Source organism: Python bivittatus, unplaced genomic scaffold (genome assembly GCF_059951505.1).
Source record: "Python bivittatus isolate LINGU-HERP-01145 unplaced genomic scaffold, Pbiv_v1 ctg000310_np1212, whole genome shotgun sequence".
Taxonomy (NCBI): Eukaryota; Metazoa; Chordata; class Lepidosauria; order Squamata; family Pythonidae; genus Python; species Python bivittatus.
The window spans coordinates 2,606,295-2,624,454 of record NW_028277054.1 but is presented as its reverse complement, the minus strand read 5'-3'; the positions used below and the strand labels follow the sequence as shown (position 1 = coordinate 2,624,454).

Genomic DNA, 18,160 nt, shown 5'->3' with positions numbered 1-18,160 from the left:
TAAAGATGAGACTATTTGGGTTTTTTTCAATTATTATTAATCTTTTTTTAAAAGGTTCCCAGTAAAAGATGTTTGGAGGTCTTTCTAAGTGGGAAAACAGATCGGCATCTTGGGAAAGTGGAAAACCAGAAGTGAACAAGGTTTAAAGTTTTGCTCCAGAAATTAAGAATGTGGTTCTGTTGGCCCTAGTTGCAAACTGAATGAGGTTGTTGTTATTCTGGAAGAGAGGCACTATCTAAACCCCAGTTTTAGGCACTGTAAATTTGAGCTGAGTAATTTAGGTGCTTCCTTCAACGTTTTGTATTTTTAATTGTCTCACGTTCCATGGCTTGTCCTCCAACCTTGCTCTAAAGTGTCTTGCGTGTTTCTGAGCCAGAAAAGGAACACGAGGTTTAGCCACACGGACTGCCTTATGTGAAATGTAGCATTCTGTCTTGCAAGAACCATGTCGGGTCCAGAGAAGAAAACGAGTGAATTCTCTCATGCCATCATCTCCTACCTGGCCAGCACTGGCATTTGTGTCTGTCCTTGCGAGACCACCCCCAGGCAGGTGAGTGGGGCAGGGGAGGACCTTATCTGAAGAGTTAAAAAAAAGGTTCAGAAAATGAGTTTAAAGGTAAGGATTCCTTGGAGTCCATCTTGAGTCTGGTGACTTCATGGACACTACCACGTGGTTTTTCTTGATAGGGATAAGATATGCCAGTAGTTCGACATTGTCTTCTTTTGAGATTTTTTTTTTTAAATTATATTCTAGTTTAGTCATCAGCCTAGGGATTCCCTGGTGGGTTCCATTCCCAATCCTAAACAGGTCTGATCCTGCAGCTCAACAAATATGTGTATCCCTCCCTATTCCTTTCAGAGGTGTTACTGAACGGGGATACTGAGAATTGCAGTAGCAGTGTACCTGGCATGCAATAATGGGTCCTGAACAGAGATTTGTTTTCCTGCCCCATATTGGTGAACATGCTATTCATCCACATTTTTCAATTTGGGGGTGTCCAGCTAAAGTTTTTGTGCATGAGTGCGATCATTGTTATGATCATTGTGGGAGTTTAGCTGTGCTGGATTTCTCTGAGAGCAAAATCTGTAAATCGGATAGGGCTTGGACAGCCAAAATGGTCCAAGATGAAACAGGCTAAAGATGCTAAAAGATTTTTTAGCAACTTTCCCCCAAGGGGTACCCTCGCGGATATTTTGAGACTGCATCACTAAACCTTTTTTTATGGAGCAATTTTTCCAGGGCCCCCATCAGCAGAGAGGAGTTCATCCAAAGCAGTGTTGCCCAATGCTGGAAACTCTGTAAGATGTGTGGACTTCAACTCCCAGAAGTCCCCAGCCAGCTGAGGAGTTAAAGTTGCCAACATTGGGAAACACTGATCCAAAGGATAATTCTTTGAAATGATTTGGATTCAACTCTCTTCATGCATCAGAGTTTGTTTGTTTTTTAAAAATCAGCTCATATCTAATCTCAAAGGAGTATTTTGGATTTCCCCCGCACTTTCCCACTTGCTAGGTTATAAACTTCAGCAGATGAAAAGAAAAGGAATTACACAATCTGAAGGAAATCTAGTTATCAAAGCAACAGCTCGACTATTTAATTGCTCTTTCCTTTGTTGAAGAAGGATCAAACTGGGCTTTTACCGGTCTCTGGGCTGTTTGGTGTCCCACTGCACTTGCTGCGTCCTTCCCAGCATGTCGATGGTGTGCCAGAGTGAGTAATTTTGGGTGCACTTGTCTATATGCCCAGGATAATCCAAATAAAAATTCTTCCTGTCAATTAATTGAGGGAGGGGAACCGTTTGGATCTTTTAACTATAATTCAATAACAGGTTGTTACGCCGTTTCTCCATGCTCTAAGAAAGCAAGGAGCATTACTGTCTCCTATGAATTCTTGCAAGAAAATTCATTCATGCCTTTTTATTCAAAGTTGAATAAAAGGATTGTACTGGTAATCAAACAGGTGGCTATCAGTACAGAATAACCCTGAAAAAGAGGTTGCTGGTTTTGGGTTGATTCATGCAAGGACTGATCTAGACTTTACAGCTGAACGTGTGGGTGGACCACAGAACAAAACATTGGTTTCCAGGTCATAGGAAGGGTGCTGGATCTGCAAGGGGGAATTCACACATGAAGGTGTTGCCTAATGGTGGACTCAGCCAGGATGGATGGCGTGTAACACGTCTGACTGCCTTGGACTGAGCTCCCCTACCATCTCTTTCTTTCCATTAGTAATGCTAGGGTGAAAACACACCTCCCCTTCCTTTGCCCCATTCCAGCCAGTCTTGGAGACTCATCTAATAACTACGGCTTTGTGTTCCTGATCTCAGATTTCTGGTGGATGCCTGTGAGCTCCTCCGGCCGCACCTTCATATCGAAGGGCTTTTCCGGAAGTGTGGTTCAATGACTCGCATCAAAGCTTTAAAGGTAAAATATGGAATGGCCGCAAATGATTGCAAGATGTATCTGATCCCGCTGCTTCAACTTCTTCAAATCATTTTTGATCCCTTCCTTTGCTGAGTGTAAAAGATTGGCATCCTTACCTATCACCCAGTGTCTCTATCACGTGTAGGGATCTACGTTTCCTTTATTTCTATGGAGAAAATGAGAGGATCGGTAAGTTTGTGGTCCTCAGTTCTCATGTTTGCAACGATGACTTCCATTCCCATTTTACAGAGAGGACAACTGAGTTGTGCATGGCTGTGTGAGAGCAAGAGGCACGGGCATCTGATAAATCTTCAGCAGGAGACAGTTGGATCCACTCTGAGAAACAAAGCTGGGAATAAATTCTGATTTCCTTTCCCTTTTTTGATCACTTCTGTAGGAATGGCCCACCTTCCAAGAATTTGAGGCAGTGTTATTCGGGGTGGGGTAAGCTGATGAGTGTCTTCTTTCCTTTTGAATTGACTTCTAATGGAGGTCCATTCAGTCCTGAGCCTTGACTCTAAGCCTGACCTGTTTCTTAAATCCACAAGCATCCTTGGGCTGCCTGTATTCACATCCTGAACTTCAGTGTCCTCAATTAACCAATTTTCCGGCTTCACACCGAACATGGAGCTATAAGCTAACCAGAAAAGCTGATTTGTACAGTACAATGTGCTGGATGAAACTGGGGATAGTTACTTTGGGGGTCCTGGGACTGAGTGTGCAAATCCAACCACAGAGTCCCCAGAGTGGTGGGGCGTGGGATGTAGCTTTGGACTACAACCTCCTATAATTCCCAGCCAATGTGGTCAAATGCTCTGGACTATGGAGTTGGGATCCAAACATGTCTGGAGGGTGCTCTGCGTTGGAGGAAACTTACATCCCTCTTCCTAATAATGTTGTAGTGAGCCTGGGTGTTGAATAATCAAGGATGCTGGAAAGGAAGGGCAATGAAGTAATATCTCTGTTCGTTGGTTGCTTTTGTTCTTTGTTTTAAAAGTCTTCTGCCACCAAGTGTGAGAAAGGAGAAATTTAAAAAGACTGAAGGGATAAAATGTTTCTGATGAACAGATATGGGTTTAAAATCTGGGTCTTTGGCCTATTTGCCTCAACGCGTGTAGTTCCAAATCTCACCTCACCCCACAAAATAAACCATTAAAAGGGTTTAATAAGGGTCAACTGGGAGCATGCTATTCTTATGTCTAAAGCAAGCAAGATTATTTAGGAAAAAGGATTCCTGCAGTCAAAAGAACTTGAGAGGATCTCTTTAGTTTTGGAGTGTCCCACCAGCCACCTAAGAATAATTCTTCTGGGGAATAGGGAGAGCTTGCTTTTTCCCTTCCCTTCCCTTCCCTTCCCTTCCCTTCCCTTCCCTTCCCTTCTTCTTTTCTTCTTTGTTTTCTCTCCTTTTGCAGTCAACTGCTATTGGAACCAGGGTGCTGGTGAGCTAGTCCAGCCTTCCCAGCCCTGGTGCCCTTCAGATGTGTCAGACTGCTGGCCAGGAATGACTGATTTGTAGCCCCACACTCCTGGAAGGCACCAGTTTCAGGAAAGGCAGATTTAGATGAATGTGGGGCCTGATCCTGTCAGGCAATTCTGATATTCTTTCTTAACAATGAGGTAAGCTGCCTAGCGCCCCTTTTCAGCCCGGGAAAGGTTGCATGGGTCTTCAGATACTACAGCACTGAATTGGAGGCTGCGGGGATAGGCTGCAGGACCTTAAGGAGCTCCACTGGTTTTGTAGGCTCTTCCACTTGCAGTGCAGAGATGGAGAAGGTTGACCGGGTTGGGCTTCTGCAGCCTGGATCAGATCCCTGGTGTTTCTGCCTTCCAGGCCCGGCTAGAGGCTGGCGAGCAGTGCCTGCAAATGGCTCTCCCATGCGATGTGGCCACCCTCGTGAAGCAGTTTTTGAGGAGCCTGCCTGAACCCCTGATCCCAGCTTGGCTGCAAGGATCCCTCTGCCAGGTGCAGCAACAAGGCAGAGAAGGCCACGACCAGGACGCACTGACTCTCCTGCTCACCTGTCTGCTTCCCCCACGGAACGCCAGCATCCTCCGCTACTTCCTGGCCTTCCTGCAGGAGGTGGTGGCCAAGTGAGTCAAGGAAGGGTGGAGGAGGCAAGGGCAGGGGCAGGGGCAGGGGCAGGGGCAGGGGCAGGGGCAGGTGGCCATCTGCATTTTTAAAAATCCATGGAGGCAAGCTGCATGGTGCAGCCGGCTTTGAGTGGGGCAATGTCCCTGGGGGGCATTTCCCTCTGCCCCACTTTTGCCTAGTTCTGTGGAGCCCCACAGTTGCAGCCCCCACAACCCCTCTGCACCCCCACTGGGAATCCTAACTCTCTTCTGCCCCCCGGTGGCTTCTGAGGACTCTGCAGCTCTCGCCTTTACCACCTTCATGCCTGTTTTGGCAGCCTTGATAGCTCGAAAGCCAGTCCTGACTCTGTCTTGTTTTGTTCCTTCTTACTCAGGGATCTTCGTATTCAGCACGCCTTATGCTGTTCTGGGGGTGTATGCATGCGTGCGCGCAGGCTGCATGGGGTTGTGCTGTTCCAGAGGGACTGTGGGCTTTGCACGGCTCTATCGAAGCCAGAAGCAGGCACAAAGGAGCCCCAAAATATGACTCTCCAAAGCTCTGTGTCTCTCCTGCATGGGGCTGTCTGTGTGGTGTGGCCCCAAAAGTGAAGGCGGCAGCTGTGATGGTGCGATCAAAGCTCTGCCTGTTTCTGATGTGCGTCGCGTACCTGCCAATACCCCTGGCCCTATTACAAATGCCTGCTTTCAGGAATGAACCCTCCTGTCCAGTGGTGTGACTCTCCAAGGGCACGGGGCCCTTTATCCTCCTTTTCTGCCATGTGATCAAAAAGGATGGCAGAGCCCTTTCTCCTGCCACCACGCAAAGGAGCTGCGTGCTGAGAAGTTTCTGAATGAGTCATCACATGCCGAACACTGTAATGATGACGTTTATCATTAAGTCCACATTCATTCTGCAAAAGGCATTTATGTATGTTCTGTGGCTGACTGCTCAGAAAGGCTCGACGGGGGGGGGGGTAGTAGAACATCACACAGCACGTAAAGCATGCCTGCACCAACAGCCACGAGGACTAGCAACTTGCTTTCGTGTGAACAAATCAAAGCGATGGTTTTCGGAAAGGCCAGAGAATGAACCAGCCCAAACGCCTGGCCCTCGTGTCCCTCTTTCTCCTTGCATTATCCCTTGCTAATTCCAAAAACGGTGTTTTGTCTTTTCTTCGGCTCCTCCTCAGGTGTGCTCAGAACAAGATGGACTTGGCTAACCTGGCAGTCATCTTCGTGCCCAACCTTTTCTCTGGGGAGATGTGCAGCCAGCTGGGCATCAGCAAGACTGAGGAGCAACTGCGGAGTCAGGTGGCAGTCACTCAGGCATTGATCAGCCACGCCTCAGAGATCGGTGGGTCGTGGGCACACAGGGCGGGGGGGGGAGGAATTTTACTTGGCCCCAACCAGAAAATGAGGGGGGGTGTTGCTTGTGAGTGCTTATGCATATACGCCTATGCTTTGATGCTGTTAAAATATAAGTGCTGCCCCCTGTTGTATTGAGGTGGAACAGCAGCGGACCCTCTGTCCGCATCCAGGTTTGTCGCCTGGCCAATATCAGTTCAGGAACCCCCTGATTCTCCCTGGAACTCCCAGCTTCTACAGCCCCTGTTCCTTGCTGGCCCTCCCTTTCCTAGCAGCCCTCTGATCAACTGCTAAACAAGGTGGTAACAATCTGGCACAAAGGTGTCTATGGAGTCCTTGGGGTTCTTTGAGCTTGGCTGTTTTCTTGCAAACGTCTTCAGATGTTACCTAGCCGGGTAACGAAACATTTGCAAGAAAACAACCAAGCTCAGAGAACCCCAAGGACTCCACAGTTCAGCCGTGAGCTATACACATTCTCTTCTGCTGGTACAAGGTGTCTGTTGCCTTTTCTTTTTGCCGCAGCCCCTGCCCTGTGGAACACACTTCCTCTTGGGATCTGACGGGCCCCCCTCCTTTTAAGCTTCTGAAAAGCCCTTAAGACCCGGCTTTTCCCCCAAGCGCTGGGATAGAGTGAGATTAAACAATGCCACCTATTTGGACCCCGGAAGCCTGCCTTCTCTGTAGCCCCCTGAAATTCAAACGGCTCCCACCCTCCTGGCATTTGGGAGGGCAGTAAAGACCTGGCTCTTTGCCCAGGCCTTTGGAGAGGATGACCAATGCCCCTTTCTTCCTGTCTGTTTCCCTCTGGGTTTATTCTCTTTGCCATTGTGCTGTTTTTGTGTTCTTTGAATTGTTTTTTTGTTTTTAAATGTGTTAACAAATGTCAACTGCCCAGAGTGGCTGGGAATCAGGCAGCATATAAATTAATAAATGATAATAATAATAATTATTATTGGCATGGGAGGAGCGTGTTGTGGGCTGCATCAGAAAGTTTAGCTACGGCGCCTGGTCTTTCTGCTTTTGGTTTTACTGCTTTTGTTTTACTGATTGTGTATATTGTTGTTATCCTTGGGTCGTGAGCCACCCAGAGTTTGGTTTAAGATGGGTGGCCGTATAAATATTTTTAAATAAATAAGTTGGAAGTTATGGAACAGCAGTGACAAACAAACCTGGCCTGGTGTTGCTGTCCTGTTGCACAAACTAGTGTTCATTTCCAACCATGATTCTTGGTTATGCCTAATGGTTCGGTCCACATAAGCGCCCGAGGAAGCCAGAGGTGGGCAGTCTGCGGTGCAGCACGTGGCGGGCAGGGAAACTGAGCCATTTTCAGTGCATGAGTCACAGAAGATGCTGCTCAAATAGAGAAGCCCCATTGTGGCTTAACATCCTGTTCATCTGAGTGTAGGGAATAGAGCAATCTTGATCTGTTATCCCAGGAACAGCATGTTCTGTGAAGCCACAAATTAGGGAAAGGGAAATCACCAGCTCATACACTCCTTCCTTCTTTTTAGTATGCGTGGGAAGCAGGGAAAATACATGCATACCTTAAGTTTTGCTGCAGCTTGCAGAGATTTGCGTGCATGATCTTCCTTCCTTCTTTGACATTCTGTGGAAAGCAAGCCATTGCTTAGTTTTGATCTAATAAGCCAGCCCAGCCACCTCTTGCAAGTTTGTGCCGTAGAATGTTTTTTCCGACAATCTATAGTATGTCTGTATCAAACATCTTCATGTTGAGGGTTCTTTCCCCTGCCCTCTTGGCTTTAGGCACAATTCCTGAGCCTCTCCGGGAAAAAATGCACGCTGCCATTTCAGACATGGAAAGCAAAAGGCAGTTTCTGCAAGGCCAGGAAGATGCTGCAGAGCGCGACACCGAGGGGAGAAGGCGACGGCGCAGCATAGGCAGTGAGTGTGCCAGGGAAGACGCAGATTAACTTCAGAATGCGAGAAGGTGGGAAGAGCCGTGCTTGGGTCAGGTCTGAGGCATCTTTACTCCAAAATCTGTACCTCCAATGGCCCTTCAGGGACATTTGGGAAGCTCGTGCCCACAGACAGGAGAGCACAAGACTATCTCCCCGCAGCTGCTGCCCCCAGTACCGGGGATTAGCCTTCATGATTGGAACTGGAGTCCTTTCGGAGTGGACCAGCCTAGAAATATGTACTGATGACGATGATGGCGATGATGATGAGTAGTCTGGGTTACTTGATCCTCCCTGAATTTGTCGATTCCTGTTTTCAGCTTTCATTATGACTCTGTGGCAGACAGGGGTGTCTGCAGGGTACAGTAAAAGAAAGTTAAAATGGTGGGCAAGATGGTGCAATTGAAGCTCCTCTGGTTTTTATGTGCACATGATGCACCTAAAAGACAGAGTTTTGATCGCACCATCGCGGCTGCCATCTTGACTGGCTTCCATCGTTGTCATCATCGTTTTATTACAAAATGAATAAAGCTGAAGAATGATAAACATACAGAATTAAAAGTAAAGATAAACCAAGACAAAATGAACCCTGATTTTTTTAAAAAAACAAAAGAGGGAATAATAGCTATGGCTGTACGTGGATGTATTCATATATAGTCTTGATGAGAAATACAGGTATTTGGAACATTCATATTCAATATTTCTATCCAAAATAACATTCGTACCAATGACTAATCCATTAGGATAAACATTAATGGAAGGGTAATAAATGAAAACCATATTTGACTGAATTTGTTCTTTACTAAGCTTTTCAAGGTCCTCCATTGCTGTGTTAATTTTTTCAGCTAAAGCATTTCCCTGCATTTTTAAGTACTACTGATCAAATGAAAGAAATCCTGTGGTTTCTCCAGTCAGTCTATGATAAACAGACTAGCCACCACCACGAAGAGCTGAAACTGTTCCCAACATGCATTAGGAAATCTAATGTTTGTTTTTAACCAATAATGTAATTTGGTCAGAAAACGAGCGCTTGAGGTTATGACAAATGTAATTTGGGAAGCTGCCGAAATACTAGAATTCTTTTGATAGATTTGGTAGTAAAACTGCCTATGATTACTGTGGTTCCTTCCCCTAATACATTTTGAAAAATTCTCCTGCAATTCTCTTCCATGTACATAACATGATTTGCAGAATTACGACTTTCCCTTTTGAAAATCCTTTAGAAGAAAAGGTCTGTGAAAGAGGGAAGGTGAATGTGGCGAGTTTTGTGGACTGTAAGTGCTTTTCCCCTTCTTCTTCCTCGCAGATATGGTCACTGAGGCCCTGAGCAAATTCAAGACTGGCCGAACCCTTTGCATCAGTCCTGACCTGGGACTGAAACAGGGTGAGTGGGTGATAGTGTGAAGAGAGGAGAGAGGGCCAAGTTCAATATAGGAAAGGCCTTGGACAATGTCCTGGTGGTTCAGGATGTTCAGGTTGCAACTGTGTGGTCAATTTCCCAAGGTTCCTTTGGTTCCCATCAGGGCCGGCCCCAAACGTTTTGCTGCCTCCGCTCCACTCAGAGGGCATCACGTCTAGATAGCCCAACTTCTTTGGCAGTTGAGGGAAAGCCCTAACCCTACAAGCACTGCTCTTCAGGAATGAAAATGCAAGCATCATAAAAGGAACAACAATCAATCTCATCCTAATTGAATTTGCCCTGTCCAATGGGAGGGCCGGCCTGTGGTGAAGATAGCGGTGGCTTCTGGATAAGGAATTGCATAGAACTTCCTTCCCTGTGTGTGTCCTAGGAGGTGAAATGGCTTGCATGATTGAGAAGGAAGATATGCAATGACAACTTTCTGCTTTGTGTGTTTCTCCATGGGTATAACCCTGTAAACAGAAGAATACAGGTAGTCCTCATTTAGTGACTGCCTCATTTAGTGACTGCTCACAGTTAAGACGGTGATGAAAAACTAACTTTACAACCAATCTTTGCATTTATGACCTTCACAGGTTTGTAAAGCAAAGGAAAGCTGAAGTAAAATCATAAGCACAGTTGCAGTATCTCTTAGCAACCGCTTTACTTAATAACCAAGTTGCTGGTCCCAATTGTGCTCGCTAAACAAGGACTAACTGTAGTACAAGGAAAGGGATCAGGCTAAAATGTTTTCCCTGATGTGCTGGATTTTTCTCCACAAGAAGGACTGGTGATGCCTCTTGCTTTTAATATGGGGGAACTCAGTAATGTAAGATTAAGTCTGAAGCAGTACAGACCATTTAATTTCTCTATGAAGTGGGGCACAATTATTGTGGCTCAACCTGGTTATAAACCTCCTGTTTTGGAGGTTTAGCTATGCCACATGCCAGCTTTTCACAACCAGGAACCTTCCAAATATGTTGGTCTATACCAGTGGGGTTATGGTAAATGTTTGAGAACCGGCTCTGCCAGCTCCATTGCCACCGCCACGTGTGCCACTAGCCACAGAACAGCAGACGGAAGTGCTAGAATAGTGGCTCAGCTCTGCTTTCAAGCAGCTCGCAAAATTCCAGAAAATTTAACAAATGGCTCTTGCAAACCAGTATAAGCCGGCTCCAGCACACCACTGGTCTTTACCCTCTATCATTCCTAGCCGGCACGAGCAATGCCAACAGAATATTGGACTTGTACACCAGATTTTGAGAAAACTGCTGCTGATACTGGATTGAAGGGGGAATAAATACTGTGAATGCAGATTTAAAATTGCCTTTGAATTTGATTTTTCAGTTAGTTCAAAGGTTTAGAAGTGTTCGATAGCAATGGAGGATATGTGAGAACATTAACCTGGCATGTGGAAAGTCTCTGTGCCCTCATTTCAGCCCATCCGTATCGCTGAAGTGGCTGAGAAGTTTGGTTTGAGGTTGCTTTGAATCTGTTCCCACAGAGTCTCCAAGTAGCGCAACCCTGAAAACATCTTTCGGCTCCAAGCGGAAGGCATCTGAGGAGGTGGTGGTGGTTACTGAGTTTTCCATCAAGAAAAGGTGAGACCAGAACTCCCATCCCTTATAGAACAGCCGAGGTAGAGTTGCCAAGAGACCTGGCCTGATGTGGAGGAGGTCTGGCCTTTGCTTTGGAGGTCAAAGGCCAAACAAGAGAGGCTTGGGGAGGATCCTGCTCCGTGGGGCTCAACCTTCTCAGGTTTGGAGAGCTGCGGGTCAAGTCGAGCAATTCTGCCTATAAGCCCCGACCTTTCGGACCGTCCTGCAAATCCAAGGTGACAATTCTCGGCTGCTTTTCCTTCCTACAGAACGAGGGTGGTACTTTTCCAGGCCTCTGAGCAAGGGACGACAAGTCTGTTCTCTCCTCACGGTTGAGTCATTCTGCTTGCAGATGAGTTCTGTGAGGATCCCAGTGACCTGCTAAGGATGAAATGCAGCTGGAACAGAAGCAAAGGCATCAAAGAACAGCATCACCAATATAAGATCTTTTTTAAACAACCGCAACCGGGAAACAGACCAGGCAGTAAGATTTGTCCATCCCTTTTGCCTGCAGGAGGTCGGCCTCGGGATCCGCCAGTTCAGACCCCTTTGATGGGGACGGTGGGAATTCATTTGATCAACCAGCTGACATTACTTCGGTGCAAGGTAATGTCCTTGCCCCCCCCCCCCAAATAGTGGAGGGAGATGTTTTGCCACAGGATTCATTATCTGCTGTAATGTAGTAGCCTAAGCAGTCCCTACTCCCTGGCAGGAGTGATGGGCATGGTAGCCGAACATATCCGACAGCTGTATTCTCCCATTATATATCCTCTAATGCGCATATCTATGTGTAATCTGGAGATTCCTCTCTTACAAGGGAAGCAATCGTCTTCAGCGTGTTTCTGTATCACTTGGTGTCACCCTAATAAATTGTAACTCCAATTTTTATTTCAAGGAGGAAGCAAAGAAATCCAGGTTAAAACGCTTGAATAAAACTGAACCTAAGAAGTCACCTCCATCAACTTTTCTCACTTCTCCCCTGTGAACCAAAGGTCTTGCTCTTGTCTTCTCCGAGGACCCCTCACATCCCTTCTTTCTTACAGGCAGCCCAGGAACTCTAGCTGGGAAAGTTCAATGGAAGCAGAACAGCAGCAGGAAACGCCCTCGGAGGTAGGTGGGTAAGAGTGTTCCTGGGGCACATACCTGTGGTTTTGCAAAAAGGGAAAGACCGTTGTCTTTACGTATGCAAATATGGATTTCCAAAGTGATACTTGCCACTGCACGGTAGCTGCGCTGGTATCTGCATTTCAGGGGTGGGGCTTTGATCACATGGTCACAAGGGGGTCAAAAAGCCACCATTTTGACTTGTTGACCCCCTTGCAGACCCCCCAGGTGCATTTAAAGTTTGTGTCTTTCTGTTCACTTATTTTCCTCTTTGCTCTTTTCTTCATCCTGAATTGGTCCTAGAAGATTTATGCATACAGGTGGTCCCTGGGTTAAGGACACCTGGTTTACGGACGACCCATAGCTAAGAACAGAGTCTATTGCAGCAAAATCTGAGTTAAATACACAATGCTTCGAGTTAATTACACAATGGTTCGAGTTCATTACACAATACTACTTCTACAGTATTATACAATAATACTGTTCCGGCTTACGTACCAATTTGACTTAAGGACAGACCTTGAGAACAAAACTCGTTCTTAAACTGAGGACTACCTGCATCAGTAAAAAATCCCAAACAGTTCCTGCCTTCTGGCTTACCATGTAAAAAATACACAGCAGGAAAGGAAGAAGGGAGGGGAGGGAAAAGAAAAGCTCAATAACCAAAGCACTATTCTTCGCATTTCTTTGTTCCTATTTTAGCTGGCCATGATGGCATTGGGCTGCTCAGGAAGGTCCAGATAGCACTTTCTCCCCCAAATTGGATGCACGTGTTGCTCTATGTCCGTGTTTTTCAACCTTGGCCATTTTAAGATGGGTGGACTTCAACTCCCAGAATTCCCCAGACAGCCAGTTGCTAAGGTTGAAAAACACTGCTCTATATCCCCCCTTTTCTTTCAGGAAATCCTCTGCTCTTGCCTCCCGCAGCTTTTCACCCTCCCTCATTGAGAGGAAGCAAACAGGGCACAAATCTTTGAGCATCTTCTCTCGCACTAGCAACGATCAGGTGAGTGCTTCTGAGGCAGAACTCTTGGGGATGCTGCTGGAAATCACAGGGGGTCAGTGTGCATTTCTTCTGCAGAGCCCTCCCCCTCAAATGGGGCTGCCCTGTCTGAGTTGGACTACAATCCCCAGGATCCTCAGCAGGTAATAAGGGTGGCGTACCCCAAAACAGCCAGAGAGGGCTAGTTTAAGATGCTACCTCAGTATGACAGGTGGTGACCAACCATCTCTTAAGTGGAAGAGCACAGATAGAAATAGATTATGGTTGTGCACGAATACGGATACACACATATTGTAGGACAGCTGTTAGTCTACACTAGCCAAAAATCAGGAAGAGTCTGGTAGCACCTTTTCAGACTAACCATTTTATTAAAAGGCCTCAGTTTTTGTGAGCTACATATGTCACCAGATGTATGGAGTAGGTAAACTGATGTAGGATTTAATTGGGGGGGGGGAGGGAGGGGGCGGCAGGGTGGCTATGCAGATTCAGGCTACAGGTGAGACAGATTACAAACATCCTATCCATTAACAACTGCACTGTGTTAAAAACCCTTTGTCTTGGCTGAGGTAGCCTGAGATAACTGGGAACCTTTCAGTGCTCTTGTTGAATGGTGCTTTTAAAGCCTCATTTTTCCAGAATGGCTACTTAGGATCTGTAATGGAGGATCCTGGGAGGTTGAAATGTTCTGCTATTACTATGTCCCTGTTTTGAGTCCTGATGTTAAACTTGTGTCTGTGGCACAAAGTCTGGCCTGTTTGTCCTACATAGAATCCAGAGCAGGTAATATTGCTGGCAGATGAGGACATAGATCAATTAGAGGAAGGGCAGATGGAGGTGCTTCTAATCTGATGTGTGTGCATATTGGGGTCTGTGATGGTGCTGTTGGGAGGCAAAACAGGCATCTGAGCTTGTTGCAGGGTCTGGTTCCCATGTTAGCACCATTGACCTGTTGCTGCATGTTGCTTGTGGGAATCTCTCTCTCTCTGACTGGATTCACACATGCAAACCATGGCTTGTTTCATGCACTGAACTGAACAATCCATGCAAAGTACAACAAGCAACATGCAGGCAGCCTGCTGAATCCAAACCAATTTACCAACCATCCAAATTTACATGATCTAGTCTAATGAGTGAACCAAACTAGAGAAAGTACCACTGGATTCATTCATGGTTGTTTCTTCTCCCTGGCCCCATCCTAGCAACCCCACTCCCTCTCTGCTAAAGGAGCAGACCCCAGTGGATGGTTCCAGATGAAGAAGAGGCAGGTGGCAGGAGACATCCCCGCGTCTCTGCAACAGTGGGCCTGCCTGCAATCCTACAAGGTCCAGGAAAATCAAAGAGGTATGCTTGGTTGAGCTGGTGTGGTGGAATGGAATTATGAAGGCCAAGCTCAGGCAGATAAACATTTTGATTGATGTCAGGCCTAGCCCAAGGAACTCCAAGAGACAATGCCAATTCAATCCAGCTGTTTATTGGCTACAACCTCTAGCAAGAATCTTCCCAGACTAAAACCCCATCTCCCAAAGTCCTCCAGCCACAACAGTGTGAATTCCTCAGGGAGGTGCCAGTCTCATCCTCTTGTTCCTCCCACGCGGTTCTGGCGAGCTAAGAAAATGTTTATCTGCCTGAGCCTGGCCTTCATCATTCCATTCCATCACATCTGGACCCGCTTGAATGCCTACCAAGGAATGGTTTAACTGTGCTTTGGGTGAGCCACCATAGGCTATGTTTCACCCATTGCACTAAGCTGAGAGCCAACTGTTCACAAATGAGGTACTGGATTCACTTACCACACTGTGCTAAAACCAAACCATCTGTATGGCTTTATGGAATGTGTGAGCCATGGGATATCTGCAGGGTGTGGTAAAATAATCAAGATGGTGGCCAGAATGGTACAGGTGAAGTTCTGCCTGTTTTTTTCTGTACATCACATTATATGGGACGCACATTAAAAAAAGGCAGGTCTTTGACTGCATCGTTGAGGCCACCATCTTGGCCTTTTTTTACCATGCTTTGTGGATACCCCTGGGTGGACCAGACTACTAACCTGGCCAGGAAATTTGGAGGGGGGGAGAGATTTCCAGGTTACATGGTTAGGAGTGTCACAGGGACAATCTTCCAAACAGGAATTGCAGATCAACAAGCCCTTTCTACTATCCAAAACGGAGGGCAGGGTTCCAGCTAGGACCTGAACTAAATGGAAGGAGCCTGTGTGTGTGAACCAGGAGCATGTTCCATCAGAACACATCCAGTGAGGTTAGCCAGGACCTTTTGGAGGTTGAGAGATTTCAGGCGTGAACGTTTCACGTATCTCTAGTGCAAAGATAGACCCTCTTACTTCGAGTTCTTCCTTTCCCAGTGCTCTTGTCCAGGGTGTAGGGAATACTCTACTGTAGAAAGAGTAGCTTTTACTGTGGTGCAACTCTTAATATTTCCCTACTCACCATCCGAAAGTTCATCAGCCTTTCATTATTCACAGTTTTTACATACTATTTATTTATTGCATGTACCCATAAAAAAACATTCTCCAAAATAATGAAAGCACTCCAGAGATCCATACTGCAAGAAGGGGCTATAACAGCCGTTCTTCTGGACTTGTTTTAAGGTTCTCCAAGCTGCTCACCCAGTGAAAACACTAGTGCTCACATCTCCTTGAACCTGAGAGCTTCACATGATGTGAAATCCAGAAGACCTGCAGAGCCAAGTCCCTGTTTGGAGGTTCTCAGTTCTGGGCCCTCAGAGCAGGATGTAGGGCCCCCACTTGGAAAGAGAGGGCTGCTGGCAAAGATGGAGGCCCTGGCAGAAACAAGCAGGCAGAGCGTTGCTTTCACCATGTGCCACAGAGCTCTTCGTCGATCACTGAGTTGGCCAGAAGAGCTGTCCCTGAGGGATGCTGCAGACAAAATCGATTTCTCTCCAGGTGAAGCTTCTACTAGCCCAGGAGGGCAGGATACCCTGATCTCTGGTCTAGCTGAGCCAGCTCAACCTGGCATGAAAGCAATCATATCTGGCATGAAGCAACTGAGCCTCCCAGTGGCGGGCATTGCATCAGCAGATAGCCCCAGGGCTGGCTGTTCAGGACACGAAACTTGCAACCTTTCACCAAGGCCGTTTCCATCCAAGCCAGAACTGCTGGAGGCTCATGGGGTTCTCGCTGGCCACTTCTGCCAAACCCCTGCCAGGCTTCTCACCGAACGTGCTTCGTGCTGGCCAGACGAAGAGCCAAAAGTCGGGATCCTGAGCCCTCCCAAGCACAAAAACAGGCGCCGGTTTGGCCGGTCGGTGAGCCACGAAAGCGGCCTTCCCCTGCAGGCTGGGCTCTCCAAGGGGGGGGCACCCCGGCAATCCTCCAAGACCCCCCTGCAGCACCTCAAGGCCTGTGGCCGGCACCTCTTCGTAACCCGCAAGCACATCAGGATCTCTTTTGCGGGGCTGTGGGGCCGAAAAGAGGTATGTGGACCAACGGCAGACTCCCCAGACCAGCAGACCAGCCTCCTGTTCGAAGGAGACCAGCTGTGCCAGAGACATCGCTCTCCCCAAAACCCTGCAGGGGAGATGCACTTTGGGGTTAATCCAAGTTGCCTGGATGTGTAACTGTCCCAGTGGGAGCCAGACACCCACTCCGGTAGGAGCATCTGATTTCTGTCTTGGGCTTCCATCTCGGACTTGATTTGCCATTAGTTGCATCTAATTTGGGCAGAAATGGGTACGTGGGCAGATCCGGAAGGGTGTTCGCTTCTGCCCAAGTCCTCTCTCTGGCTGTGTGTGTGTGCCCACCTGTAATTTTTCCCTTAGCAAGGTCCTGATATTGACATGACTCTTCGCTCTCCCTCCTTCCATTCGGATATTTCTTTCTGCCCGCTCTTGGTACTTCCTCTGCCCCTTTCTCTTCTCTTCAGTAGAGCATCTCTTGACTGTGGATGTTTCAGAGTATATATTTAGGGAATCTGTTCTCAATCCCCCCCCCCCACCTTCTTGAAAGAACTGGCCTATTCGTACATGTCATGGACATGTATTAATCCCACCCCCCCCAAAATGAAGTTTGACTGCAAGGAGGAAAGGGCTTCTGGTACAGTGAGTGAAAACTTTCAAATTACTATTTGGCTAAGGCTGCTTTCCACTTGCAGTTCGTAGCATCCCCTTTCTCTAAACTATGAATAGCTGGAAGAGAAATAAAATTCACTACGTAAAAGGTTTCTCAATGATTTTGTGGAGTAAGTATTGATTGGTGCAGTGTTTACAGACCCCCTCTAGGGGGCGTCAAGAGCCTTCTTGATGGCCAACGTGCAGCGCTCTATTTTTTTTAAATTTCCAAATCGTGTGTGTGTGTGTGTGTGTTTGCTTGCACGCTGGGTGCTCAGCAATCCTAAATAATTAAAAGCAAGAAGTAACACACAGCTGCTGTTCTCTTGCATGACCTTTTTCTCCTTAAGCTGTTTTTAATGACCAGCTTTCTTTTTAATTGCCCTAGAGTTACATTTATCTTTGTTAAGAGATGTCACGGCCGGGCTTCTCACCCAAAGAACTCCAAAATAAGCAACACATTGTAAGACTTTTAATAAAATTACATATTAGAGCTGTTGTGGCAGAAACCATAGTTTTAGAACACTCTTAACATTGATTAATATTTATTTTATTAGCTTATTTATACAAGTCCTTTCTAAGCGTGTGGGAGAAGCGTTCAGATTATGTAGACATAGGTAAGCCAAACTGAAATTTAATGAGACTGATTGTCACATTCATTTGAGCTGTGCTTCTCTTTAATGCTGTTGACTGCATGCAACCCCATAAACAATGCAACATCAAAGGAAAATAACACTAAATAAGGACATTTTAAACAATTTATAAGAAAGCAGGTTAAATCAAGATTGCTCCTTGGGTGAATGCTTTACTGAATTAACCCCAGTTGCTGGCTTCACAGAACACATATTACCTAAACTAAAAACGCAGGCTGGTTCACACAATCTCCTAAGCCAGTGTTGTCCAAACTTGGCCACTTTAAGATGAGTGGACTTCAACTCCCAGAATTCCCCAGCCAGCCATGCTGGCTGGGGAATTCTGGGAGTTGAAGTCCACTCATCTTAAAGTGGCCAAGTTTGGACAACACTGTCCTAAGCCAACTACATTTTACACCCAGGGGTGCGAACCCAGCCATTCCACCCTGGAGTCATGCCCAGACCTCACAAAGGGCAAGTAACAGGACCGTTTTGTATGTTAAAGTTCCATCGTGGCTTCAAACTATTTCATTTGAGAGATTTGTAGCCTGCTCCAGTTCTAGCTG

The 18,160-nt window shown here is 46.6% G+C and overlaps 1 protein-coding gene across 1 annotated transcript; it reads left to right on the top strand.

Moving 5' to 3' along the window:
• The first annotated feature begins 445 nt into the window (after nt 1–445).
• On the top strand, nt 446–16,549 carry LOC148216098 (uncharacterized). Its single transcript, XM_088140202.1, has 13 exons — nt 446–550; nt 1,620–1,711; nt 2,328–2,424; nt 4,256–4,515; nt 5,685–5,848; nt 7,624–7,761; nt 9,082–9,159; nt 10,679–10,775; nt 11,287–11,378; nt 11,816–11,882; nt 12,777–12,897; nt 14,079–14,220; nt 15,485–16,549. The coding sequence occupies exons 1-13, from the start codon at nt 446–448 to the stop codon at nt 16,471–16,473; spliced, it is 2,442 nt and encodes an 813-aa protein (XP_087996328.1). The 3' UTR covers nt 16,474–16,549.
• The last annotated feature ends 1,611 nt before the right edge of the window (nt 16,550–18,160 follow it).

What these genes read in the sequence shown, in the direction of transcription:
- LOC148216098 (XM_088140202.1), top strand. Translation starts at nt 446, where the DNA reads ATGTCGGGTCCAGAGAAGAAAACGAGTGAATTCTCTCATGCCATCATC. An exon ending in GCGAGACCACCCCCAGGCAG is followed by an intron (nt 551 to 1,619) that starts GTGAGTGGGGCA and finishes CCTTTGTTGAAG; the next exon opens with AAGGATCAAACTGGGCTTTT. An exon ending in CTCGCATCAAAGCTTTAAAG is followed by an intron (nt 2,425 to 4,255) that starts GTAAAATATGGA and finishes TCTGCCTTCCAG; the next exon opens with GCCCGGCTAGAGGCTGGCGA.